Source organism: Bombina bombina, chromosome 7, assembly GCF_027579735.1.
Source record: "Bombina bombina isolate aBomBom1 chromosome 7, aBomBom1.pri, whole genome shotgun sequence".
Classification (NCBI taxonomy): Eukaryota; Metazoa; Chordata; class Amphibia; order Anura; family Bombinatoridae; genus Bombina; species Bombina bombina.
The window spans coordinates 563,340,430-563,354,117 of NC_069505.1; the positions used below are offsets into that span (position 1 = coordinate 563,340,430).

At 37.4% G+C, this 13,688-nt stretch overlaps 1 protein-coding gene across 1 annotated transcript in view; it reads left to right on the forward strand.

Annotated features, from left to right (window-relative positions):
* The window catches only part of LOC128667061 (major histocompatibility complex class I-related gene protein), a 58,845-nt gene that overhangs the window by 20,762 nt on the left and 24,395 nt on the right, over positions 1 to 13,688 (forward strand). Inside the window, exons 2-3 of the mRNA XM_053721945.1 lie at positions 8,838 to 9,101; positions 10,740 to 11,015. Coding sequence (XP_053577920.1) covers positions 8,838 to 9,101; positions 10,740 to 11,015 — 540 coding nt within the window. The remainder of the gene's footprint in view (positions 1 to 8,837; positions 9,102 to 10,739; positions 11,016 to 13,688) is intronic.

Sequence of the window (13,688 nt, forward strand, 5' to 3'; positions counted from 1 at the left end):
AAGGTTTAAATGACTTAGCTTCCGATACAATTACAAATGCAGAATCATTAATCCACTTTGAAATCTAACAAACAATCAATACGATTTCATCTTTTTCATAAACCGTGTTTGTGATATCTGGTCAATGTGAATGTTTTTGCGTTTGTTTTCAGTCTGTTTAAATGCACACCTAACCTATAGCCTAGATACTGATGTAACCGCAAAGTAATTGAATGCGTGTAAACAACGTTATAGCATTAATCGGATACTTAACACATGAAACCCAATGTTTTATCTTTCATGATTTAGAAGCATACATTTTGTATCAACTTTCGAATGTACTTTTCTTATCTAATTCGCTTCATTCTCTGGATATTCTTTGCTGAAAAGCATATCTAAATATGCTTATAAGATGCTGATTGTTAGCTGAATATAGCTGCCTCCTGTGATTGTTTCACCGTGTGCATGGCTATTTCTTCATTAAAATATATCTCAAGAATGAATCAAATGAGGTAATATAAGTACATTTGAATGTTTTGACAAATTGTATTCGCTACCTCAATCATGAAAGTAAATGTTTGCGTATAGTGTCCCTTGAAATACATTTGTATGTGAAATTATTGTTCAATAAGCTTACCGTCAGATGAGAGTGGCAGGTTCCCGGTATCGATTCCTCCGATACCGACTACTTCCACCTCGGAGATGCTGGGACGCAACATTTCCTCCCATCGGCAGTAGTCCATTTCAATGGCAGGGCCGCCACCGGTCCCTGCGGCATGTCGGGCCTCCAGGCTTAACTTTTTTTTCAGTTCAAGTTTACAGTCCCGGTACCGATGTTTGATAGAATCCATATCGCGGTTCCGGCCACCCACTGCATTGACTGCATTCCTAATCTCGTTCCAGAGCCTCCTCCTGTCAGTCGGGGTGGTCTTTTGGTGCTGCAGCATCCTATGCCTGGCCATATAGGCCTCTACGAGGGCCTCCTTCTCCTCCATCGAAAACCTCGCCTCCCTGGTCGCCTTGGCCTTCCCCTGTGATGATGCCCTCTGTTTCCCGGACTGTGAAGCCCTACTCTGACCGCCACTGGGCCCAGCCACTTGGTCATCTTGAACCAAGTGGCTGGGTCCACCCACCGCTTCCACCCCCGCTTCCTGCCCCCCTTCCTGCCCCCCTTCCTGCCCTGTTCCTCTCCCCCTCCCTCTACTCCCCCCTCTACCTGTCCCCTGCCTGGCCTCCATCTCTTCCCTAAACTAAACCCCAAATAATCAAACAAAAAGTGAGTGTGATGAAATTAAAGGGGGTCAAAATAAAGAACTAAAAAGACAAAAAAGGTGCTTAAAGTGTGAGAGGGATGTAAAAAACAAAGAGGGTAAGGAGTCTTTAAATAAACGAAAAGAATAAGACTAAAAGGAGGATATGTAAACTAAATGTAACTAGGGGATGGGTATGGGATGGGTATGGGGTATGGGATAAGAGTAAATGGGATGAAAGGGAATGGGACTACAAGGAATGGGGTATGGAGTGTAGTATGAGGGGGTAGGGGGTATGGAGTGTATGTAGTGTTATTGATAAGTGTATGTATGTATTGAATGTGTTTGCGTGTAAATGTGTTAAGTGTACAGAAAAATCACTCGCTCGCTAACTCACACTACTTCTAATTCTCACTAACAAACACTCCCACTAACGCTCACTAACTACCACTAACTGACGCTCACACTAACAACTCTCACTAATAACTCCCACTAACTCACTCACGCTCCCACTAACAGACTCTCTCCCACTCCCACTAACTACCACTAACTCACTCACTCTCTCACGCTAACACTACCAACTGACTCTCTCACGCTAACACTAACTCTCAAAAATTCGCAAACTCTCTATTCTTAAACCTCCAATCTCCAAAGACCCAACAGCAACACAGTCAAAGAAGCCATGCTTGTGTGGTGCTTATATACCCTGTGTAAATGTTTAATGATGTACCTATTTGCGTTGTAAATAGTGTTCAGGTGTGCTTTATTAGCAATTAATATTATTGCAATGTGTATTAGGTGTGTGAATTTGCGCATGCTCATTTTGAGTTGGTATTTGTGGAATGTGCAGAATGCGATGATGTCATAGTGGTCGTTTTCTCTAACATTGTCCAATAGTATTCATTTTAAATGTGAATTTGCGATGGTGTGTTATTAGTGAAGTGTTGTATATGTATGTCTGTCCTAATATATAGTGATATTGAATACGATCTTTTTTCTAGTGTATGTATATCATTTTTAATCCTTGTTGTTATTTTGCGATTTTCCGCATCTTAAAGTATATGCGTATTCCCCGTATAAAAATTTTATTAAAACATCCCCCGCTTGTGAATGTGTAATGCTTGTGTGATTTGTTGATTGATTGTTGTTGTGACATTTGCGGCGTGTTATTGTTGTGCATGATGTGGTATGCGTCATATGACTGAGCTGTGCGTATTCTCGCGAGATCGAGTGTTAGGTGAAAAAAGATATTTTTTTGCTTTCCCATTGATCTCTATGGGAGACTGTCTTACGCGGGCAGTATTACGCATGTGACATACACGCGTTAGGAGCATCGTTAGATGGTCTTATTTTAACTCTAAATACCGGAGTCAAACAATGCCGTGCGTTAGACATAAAACACGCGTGGCGTTAACAGCCCTTTTACCGCCGAACTCTAAATCTAGGCCTAAGTGCTTTGTAAGAAAAAAAGAAAAATAGCTAAAATTCCATTCAAAAACTGCTTCACTTTATAATAAAAACTACATTTTTATTTAGGTAATTGAAAATCAATTGAATGATTCTAAACTATCCTTCTAGATTATAAAAACATTATATATCTTTTAGCAGCAAATGATAAAAAAAATTAAATTGTAAAAAAAATTGCAATTAGATTAAATATATTTTTTTCAGTCCAAAAAAGTCCAAATGAGCAAAACTATTAGCACAATATGTAATACTGGCGTAAGTATATGTTATGGGCAATCTCTATAATAAGGCTTCCTGTTCCTTCCAATTCCCTTTGCGATAAGATGTGGCTATTTAGTAAATTTCCTGTTTTACACTATGTACATGTGATATTATCTAGTGAGCTTTTTACAGATATGCTGAATCACTTTCATGAGATTCATTATTTGGGTAACAACAGATAATGTAATGTTATCATTTCATTTCTTATCTATTATCATCTACAAGTCCTAAAGCCCGTTGACACGGGCCGTGTTATCTCTCTCTCTCTCTCTCTCTCTCTCTCTCTCTCTCTCTCTCTCTCTCTCTCTCTCTCTCTCTCTCTCTCTCTCTCTCTCTCTCTCTCTCTCTCCTCTTCCCCCCCCCCCCCCCCCCCCCACCGGGTCCTCGCGCGCCTCCTACAGCTGAGCTGCTGCCGGGTCCTCGCGCGCCTCCTACAGCTGAGCTGCTGCCGGGTCCTCGCGCGCCTCCTACAGCTGAGCTGCTGCCGGGTCCTCGTGCGCCTCCTACAGCTGAGCTGCTGCCGGGTCCTCGCGCGCCTCCTACAGCTGAGCTGCTGCCGGGTCCTCGCGGCAAGAGTTTGTCTGAACTGCGCATGACGGCTTCAGACAAACTCTTGTCTTTTATTATATAGGATATTTATTTGTAATGCACAGATTCAGTACACTATACGGGAGTACAATATGTAAAGATAAGACAGGGAAGGCAGTTTTGGGAAAAGGGTTTACGGAGCCATGGGTTTCTATGAGAGTGACAGTGTTATTCTCTATAGTAGCTCACATTTTTTATAATGCAAGAACTAGGAGGGACTGTGCTTCTCCCCTCATTCTAATTTCTTAGCACTCAATATTAGCTTAGGTTCCAATACTGTTATAACAATGATATTGCACACAATGAGGCAGGGGCATTTCCTTATTGCTCATGGTACTGTCTGGTTATTTCCTAAAGCCCAAATGTTTTCTCCTTTGTAACTTAAAGAACCATGTGACCTATTAAATTATATAACTTAGCTCTTTCAAATAAGGGGTCATGTGTATCTCTGTGGTACTCATAATTTGTATTTTCCACCGCTCACCTCCCTACAGCGCTGCTATTACAGGTTTTCAAAAACCCGGCGTTAGCAGGCAATACGGCAGCGTTGAGCTCCATACCACACACAAATACCAGCGCTGCGGTGAGCTGGTTTTACGTGCTCTTGCACGATTTCCCCATAGACATTAATGGGGAGAGCCTGCTAAAAAAAATCCTAACAGCTGCAATAACGGAGCGTAAAGCTCTGTAACGCAGCCCCATTGATTCCTATGGGGAAAGAAAAGTTATGTTTACACCTAACACCCTAACATAAACCCAGAGTCTAAACACCCCTAATCTGCCGCCCCCAACATCGCTGACACCTACATTATACTTATTAACCCCTAATCTGCTGCCCCAACATCGGCGCCACCTACATTACACTTATTAACCCCTAATCTGCCACTCTTAACATTGCTGCCACCTACATTATACTTATTAACCCCTAATCTGCTTCCCCTAACATCGCTGCCACCTACCTACACTTATTAACTTATCTTCCGCCCCCAACGTCGCCGCCACTATCCTAAAGTTATTGACCCCTAAACTTAACCCTAAGTCTAACCCTAACACCCACTAACTTGAACATAATTAAAATAAATCTAAATAAAAATTACAATTAATACCTAAATAATTGCTATTTAAAACTAAATAAATACTTACCTAACTAAATTACAAAAAAAAACTAAATTACACAAAATAAAAAAGAAATTATTAAATATTTAAACTAATAACACCTAATCTAAATAAAAAGCCCCCCCCAAAATAAAAACAAAAACCTAGCCTAAACTAAACTGCCAATAGACCCTTAAAAAAAGCACTAACCCCCGAAGATCCACTTACAGTTTTTTTAGTGTTAGGTTTTATTAAGGGTTTATTGGGTGAGTTTTATTTTTAGATTAGGGTTTGGGCTGGAAAAGAGCTAAATGCCCTTTTAAGGGCAATGCCCATCCAAATGCCCTTTTCAGGGCAATGGGGAGCTTAGGTTTTTTAGATAGGATTTTATTTGGGGGGTTTGGTTGTGTGGGTGGTGGGTTTTACTGTTGAGGAGTTGTTTGTATTTTTGGTTACAGGTTAAAGAGCTGATTTCTTTGGGGCAATGCCCCGTAAAAGGCCCTTTTAAGGGCTATTGGCAGTTTAGTTTAGGCTATGTTTTTTTTATTTTGGGGGGATTTTTTTATTTTGATAGGGCTATTAGATTAGGTGTAATTAGTTAAAATATTTGATAATTCCTTTTTTATTTTGTGTAATTTTTTTGTAATTTAGTTAATTGTATTTAATTAATGTAATGTATTTAATTGTAGTGTAAGGTTAGGTGCTAGTGTAAGACAGGTTAGGTTTTATTTTACAGGTAAATTTGTATTTATTTTAGTTAGGTAGTTAGTAAATAGTTAATAACTATTTACTAACTAGTCTACCTAGTTAAAATAAATACAAACTTGCCTGTGAAATAAAAATAAAACCTAAGATAGATACAATGTAACTATTAGTTATATTGTAGCTAGCTTAGGGTTTATTTTATAGGTAAGTATTTAGTTTTAATTAGGAAGTATTTAGTTAATGATAGCAATATTTATTTCAATTTATTTAAATTATATTACAGTTAGTGGGTGTTAGGGTTACACTTAGGGTTAGATTTAAGGGTTTATAACTTTAGTATAGTGGCAGTGATTTTGGGGGCAGCAGATTAGGGGTTAATAACAGTAATGTAGGTTGCGTCAATGTTAGGGACAGCAGATTAGGGGTTAATAATATTTAACTAGTGTTTGCGATGCGGGAGTACGGCGGTTTTGGGGTTAATATGTTTACTCTAGTGGTGGCTATGTCGGGAGAAGCAGATTAGGGGTTATAATTTTATTTTAGTGTTTGCGATGTGGGAGGGCCTCGGTTTAGGGGTTAATAGGTAGTTTATGGGTGTTAGTGTACTTTTTAGCACTTTAGTTATGAGTTTTATGTTACGGATTTGTAACATAAAAGCCATAACTACTGACTTTCACTTTTTGGCCGGAGAGGCAAACTCATAATACCTGCGTTGTGGAAGTCCATTGAAAAAGGACTTTTTGAAAGCTGCAGTAGTTACATTGCGTTACGGCCAAAAAAGTGTGCGGTACAGATATACCTGCAAGACTCGTAATACCAGCAGTAAAAAGCAGCGTTATGGCTCTTTTTCACTCATAACGCAAAACTCGTAATCTAGCTGTATGTTTCTTTTTTGACAAGCACTAACGTCTTCACTTTTGCTTTATTAAATTCCTTCTCATTTAACCCTTTCCGGTCCTATACATTTTCACTTTAGTGTGTCAGTAGGTCTTATTTAAAGGGACACTGAACCCAAATTTTCATGATTGAGACAGAGCATGCAATTTTAATCAACTTTCTATTTTACTCCTATTATCAATCTTTCTTCATTATCTTGTTATCTTTATTTGAAAAAGAAGGCATCTTAGCTTTTTTTTTTATTCAGACTCTGGACAGCACTTTTTTATTGGTGGATGAATTTATCCACCAATCAGCAAGGACAACCCAGGTTGTTCACCAAAAATGGGCCGGCATCTAAACTTACATTCTTGCATTTCAAATAAAGATACCAAGAGAACGAAGAACATTTGATAATAGGAGTAAATTACAAAGTTGCTTAAATATTCATGCTCTATCTGAATCACAAAAGAAAAAATGTGCCCTTACTGCTCTGTATCCTCAGGAATCTGCAGCCTATACTACTCACTCAGTGTATCCACAGGAGTTGTGCTGCTCCCTGTATTTATACTATACTGTTCTTTATCCGCAGGAGTCTACAGCATATGTTCCCCACAATGTAAATAATCAGTATATTTCAGCATGCACAATAGCCAGTAAAGTTCTTACCATAGGGAGATCCTGTCCTTGGGATACTGCAGCCTATCCACAGCCCCCAGCACTTCGGGCAGGGAGCTCTCTGCATTTCTCGCAATAAGGACAGTGGGAGGCCGAAAAGGCGACTCAGGGTTCCAATGCTTCTCCATAAAGTAACCCACAGTGAGCCTAAGAAATAGCGAGAAGAGCAGTACTTTTTTTACATCCCTCCAGTGTCACGAGGCCTGACATGATGCCTGCGCTTAACCAAGAGGGAAGGTGCGCTACCACTCACTTTAGAGGGAAGTTCCCAGGGAACATTAGTTGACAGTGATGTAAGAAGTGATGGGCGGTTCTGTCAGGAGCGATGCGGCTATTGAAATAGCCGAGCGGCAGGGGAGACAGATTTCTACGGGAAGAATATTCTAATTAGTTAATATATGGCCGCGGTAGTTCCACCCCTGTGTACAGCTGTCAGAGTTGGCAGCTATGTCTCATCATCAGATGATCTAATCGTCTCCATCTGTACATTATGCAGATGACGATCTACTTCCGTGTCTCCCCTGTGAAAAGTCATGTCGGAATATAGCCGACATTGGACTGCAAGCAGTAAAACCCTTTGTCAAATGGATTCCGACATAGGACCGGAAAGGGTTAACCTCTTTTTAAGCATATTAGCCTGAATATATAAATCATTATTTAACACTTATTTTTGTATAAATACATTTAATCAGGACAAAATGCTTGTTCTGATCTACATATTTAAATGTAAATATTTTAAATACATCTTCTACTTCTTCCATTTTAATTAAAATAGCTAAAATTACATTTATAACTGCTTCACTTTATAATGAAGAATAAAAACTAAAATTTAATTTAGGTAATTAAAAATGTATTGAAAGATTCTAAAGTGTTCTTCTAGATTATGAAAACATCATCTATATATCTTTTAGTAGTAAATCATAAAAACAGTAAATTGTAAAAAAAAATTGCAATTAGATTAAATATATTTTTCAGTCTGAAAAAGTCCAAATTAGCAAAAATATAAGCAAAATATGGTCTTATTAATGTACCTATTGCTGTAAAATATTGATAGACGTTCCCATCGATCATAAAATAATCTTTAAAATGTATCTCATGCAATAAATTAAAATAACATTATGGTGAAGGCAAATTCTGCAAATTGTAGTATTTTATGAACTACGCTTAAACCATTTTTATTACCTATTGCACAATAAAGATGTGATATAGAATTCTGAAAGGATTGGATATTATGGATTTTGGGATAATGTTAAAAATAGAAAGAAAAACAAAACATTCATTCCAAGAAAATAAAACTCATCTCATTTAATTATTGTCTTTATAATGCTAGATTTTATAGACTTTAAAAAGGATAATATTTGAAGATCATATAATATTATTTGTCTGCAAGACAGAGGGATTCATATAGATAGTGATCTGCATAACTAAAAATAGTGTGCTTTTATAAAATTATGCCATACATCAGATTCAAAAATATATATTAAACCACTGGTGCAAAATCTCAAATGACATATAACCAACCAAAAACAACCTGGTAGAGAGAAAATAACGCCCTATAAAAAGGAAGGAATTCAGCTGTTTTTTTTAATAACTTTATTACGTTGAACAAAAAATAATTCTATGATACATTTAGGGAATGTTTACACTGTTGTTGAAAAATTTTAGATAAAATATTAATAATTTTGACTGTTGTAGAGTGTTTGCAGTACCTGTTTTTTTTTGTAGGTTTATAGATCTTTCTTTCCTTACTAGCTCCGTGTATAAGTTCACGTTCCTTTCTACTATTCAAATAAAAAAAAATCTGTGTTTTGCATTTTTTACACTAATAAACATAATGATTGATTCTCGTAAACTATGCCATTAGATACGGCTTTGATTTTGCTAAAGTTAAATACAAATCAATTACTAATGCATAACCTTTTTTCTTACCTTTTTTAGAGAGGCACAGTCTAAGATATTTTGTCACCACAACCTCTGTACCTATTCCTGGGCTGCCTATGTTCTCCATTGTTGGAAGCATCGATGACATGCCACTTGGGAGATACTCTAGTGAAACGGGTCAGGCTCAGCCTTTTTATAAATGGATGGAAAAGAAAATTAAACCTGAACACTGGAAAGAGATGAATAAAATAGCCCAATACTTTGAAAGCTATCACAAAAATTTTATAGGTTTGTTAAAAGCTCTGTTTAACCAGACAACTGGTAAGTGTAACACAAAGAAATAGGATGTTAGTAATTTATAAGGTAACTTTCATTAGCCAAAATAACACAGCCAATAAGATTACTGTGGACTGATTGGCCATTTTTTGTTATAGGTTGACATTAAACAGATCTCCACCTCAATACTTAACATTATATATTAATAGAAGTGCCAATCGAACCCAACTGATAAATGAAACCCTGTATGAAAGGTTGGCGATCCAATGCAGGTCCTAGAGTAGGGGTCAGAGTTAGGTCAGTGAGAGGAGTTGGGGAAAGAAAAGCTCCTGCCCTCCCTCCAGAATTTTTTTAGGTAGATTTTCACAGCCACGTGGTTGGGTGCTTGCGCTTTTGGTATAAATATTGTGGTTGGGTGCTGGTTCCTCCTGGGTCATAGGAAAGAAAAATTGAGTTGAAAGGGAGTGCCTGGCTCTATGCCAGAGGAAGGTACTTGAGAAATTTAAATAGATGGCAAACACTTTTGGGTGGTTATAATTAGCTTTATAAGCTTTATATGTTATTTTACATAAATAATACATAAAGACCTGTTTGACTTTGCTAACATAAGATTGTTATCCACCTGTAAATGTAAACTGAACGGGTAAGATGCAGTATCTAAGGTACTTTGTCCTCTTTAATTTTAAACACAGTATATAGGACAATTAAACTTGACTTAAAGTTACAAACCTGTTTACCGTACATTTCATTGTCTCATCATGAGTCATTATACTAAGACATGTCTACTGTTTCCACAAATTGGAATCAATTGGTTATCTCAATGCCAAGAACGCTTTATATCTAACTGAACCAATGCCGAAAATACTCTGACCTTCTTATACCACTTTTTCCCCATAAATTTAAAACATAAAACAATCAACAACAACCACCTCTTTTCCGTATGACACCAAAATTTGACTAAACTTTGTCTCCTCAACTAACTATGCTATGTTAGATGTATATCTAGTTCCCTGCCCTCAAGACTTTTCAAAGTTAAATTGCCATCTTCCTCGTAGGTTCTCTTAAAAAATAAAAATGGAGTTTATGAAAATAAATATGATTTGCTTTTGCTGGCAGTTAGGTTTTGCCTTGTATGTGCCCTTTAATCCCTTTAAGACTAGTTATCAGTGAATTGGTTACCCCAAGCATCTCCCATCTAGTTTGAAAGGATTTTTGTGGTTTATTATTATTATTAATGGATTTGTATATTGGTGACACAAAGAACCAAAGAACAATTTTCCAAAGTTGTCAATTGCAGTCTTCTTCCAGGAGCCATATAATGAATCTGTAGATAATTATATCTATTAGTGGAAGGAATATCAAATGTATCATCCCCTGCATCATATAAATGCTTTGATGTTGTTAATGCAATAGAACCAGTGTTATATCTTAAGCCTATTCTCTTTTTAAATTTTTCCTTATAAAACTCTTACATTTCTAAATCAGGGGCCTAGAGTCAAAATTTAAAATAAGTTCATACAGAAAGAGAGGCATTCTTCCAGGAACGAACAGCAGCTCAGTAGCTTGTTCTATTGCATGGTCACCATCATTTTATTTCTTATATTATCATATTTTTCCTTGTGTAATTACATTGTGAATTGCATATAACCTCAGTAATATGTGTATTCTATATTTTTCATGCAGAAAACAACATTCTCCAGGTAAAGCTTGAATGTGAATTGCATAACGATGGAACCATTAATGGAGGTGAAGAGTTTGGTTACGATGGGAAGGAAATCATTGTATTTGATAAAAAGAGACTGGTTTTTATTCCATTGACACAAGAGGCTCAGATAATAACACAGAGGTGGAACGTTAATCCAGGTTCAGCGGAAAGACATAAAGCTTTAATTGAGCACCACTGCATAAAGTGGATGAAGACGTACTTCAGCCATGGGAACAATACACTGGAGAGGAAAGGTTAGATAACACATGTAATGTTTTCTAGTTACTAGTTTCAGTATTAGTTATTTAAAAGGACATTAACACAAAATTTTCTTTCATGAATCAGATAGAGCATACAATTTTAAGCTTTTCAGTTTACATCTATCAGATTGTCTTAAATTTTCTTTTTATCCTTTGCTGAAGGAGCCTAGAAATACACTACTGGGAACAGTTCTCGAACAGAATCCGGACTGACAGAATGCTGAAGCACATTTGTCCGTCAGATATATGTCTGAGAGACTATGTTCCAAGTTCGGCCGAGGGCAAATATGCTCCAGAGTGTTCTAATCAGAGCCTTGGGCGCCACAACTGCCTCTGGGAACCTAACCATGCGTCCCACCCACACGTCTTGTGGATCTATGTCTGGGTAAAACTGTATCTTTATCTATCTATCTCCTGGCTAGACTGTTATCTGTCAGCCATTTGTCTATCAGAATATTATCTGGCACACAAATGACAGTCAGACAAATGTCCATCGGATAACAGTCCGGCCATGACTGGGAACTAGCTGATCACATTAGGTGAGACAATAACAAGAGGCATTTATGTGCAGTCACCAATCAGCAGCTAGCTGCTCCTAAATCTAGTTATGCTTTTCAAGAAAGGATACCAAGGGAATATAGAAACTTAGATAATAGAAGTAAAAATAAAAATTTTTTAAAATTGCATGTTCTATCTTAATCATGAAAGTTTAATTTTGAATCTCATGTCTATCTTGTGTTTGGTCTATAATTGACATAAAAGTGAAGTTCTTAAAAGTATCTGCTCCTACATATAAAGCATTTTTTCCCCAAACAAGATCTTATTCTTTATGCCGTATTCACTAAAAGCCCATTCAGTTCTTAATTCTTTAGTGAGTCAACTATAGGAACAGTGAATATGAAGCGGTTGATAACTTTTCTTTATACCCTTATGTTCAAGTTGATTCAATGATTCCTTCTATTCTTCTACAAATAAAGATGCTAAAAAAAAAAAGTTTTTGCAAATTGTTTTCTCCATACTGATGAGTTTCTGATTATCAAGCCCCAAGAAAATGTTATAATTAATGTGAACTGGAAAGTTGTTTCATATTGCAAGCCCTATTTGAATCATGAAAGTTTAATATTGATTTTACACTAGAACCTGAATGTTCAAGGCAACAGTTCATTCTAACAGGAGTATGCATGGCTATAAAACATTCTCACTTATACTTCACTAGTACACAATATGGATTTTAGTCAAAGTCATCTTTGAAACTTGGCCAAAGCACCATTTGCTTTTCTAGAGATGGTTTGGACTACTTTAGTAACGAACCATTAAAAAACAGGATTTTCTGCTTACTGTAAAATGCTCTTCTTTACATTCTGAGTGACATTGAACAACCTCCCATCCGTGGCTCCGATCTCTATTACACAATGTGGCTCTTTCACCAGGCTAGAGTATAAAACTGGACATAGAAAAGAGTGAGCAAGTTGAGGAGGAATCTTAGCTCAAATATCTGTTTGGAGCAGTTTGCTATTAACAGATTAGCAAAGAATCTTCTCCTGATTTATTTCACATAGAACATGAAGAAAGAGATTTAACTTTACATAAAAAATAGTATTTATTTTCAGGGGAGGGAGGAGAGGATGGTCTAACAGATGTAATGGGGGGTAGTTATCAACGTGTCAACTTTCCTGCCTTCGCCGGCCCAATACGCCCGCCTAAGCTCGCCTCACATCGCCGCCGCGGACCTGAAAAAATTCGCCTAAGTTATCAAGTAAAGCTGTCAAAAAGCCGCGGGGCGATGAGCAGCGGACTGTGAGAGTTATCACTCATCCGATCTCGCTGCTCTTCGGCTGTTTGACAGCTTTCTTGCTAGCCTGTCACTAAGCACTCACACTAAACTACACTGTTCTACCCCCTATACCGGCGCCCCCGGCACCCCCGGAGCCCCCCGCAACTAAATAAAGTTACTAACCCCTAAACCGCCACTCCTAGACCCCCGCCGTAAGTCTTATAAATGTATTAACCCCTAAACCGCCGCTCCCGGACACCGCTGCCACCTACATTATACCTAGTAACCCCTATCCTGCCCCCCCTATACCATCGCCCTCTATAATAAAGTTATTAACCCCTATCCTGCTGATCCCGCACCTCGCCGCAAATAAATAAATAGTTTAACCCCTAAACCGCCGCTCCCTGAACCCGCCGCAACCTATATTAAATTTATTAACCCCTATCCTGCCCCCCCTACACCGTCACCACCTATAATAAATGTATTAACCCCTATCCTGCCCCCCACTACACCGCCGCCACTGTAATAAAATTATTAACCCCTAAACCTAAGTCTAACACTAACCCTAACACCCCCCTAACTTAAATATTAATTAAATAAATCTAAATAATATTTTTATTATTAACTAAGTTAATCCTATTTAAAACTAAATACTTACCTATAAAATAAACCCTAATATAGCTACAATATAAATAATAATTATATTGTAGCTATCTTAGGATTTATTTTTATTTTACAGGTACCTTTCAATTTATTTTAACTAGGTACAATAGCTATTAAATAGTTATTAACCATTTAATAGCTTACCTAGCTAAAATAAAGAGAAATGTACCTGTAAACTAAAAACTAACCTAAGTTACAATTACACCTAACACTACACTATACTTTAATAA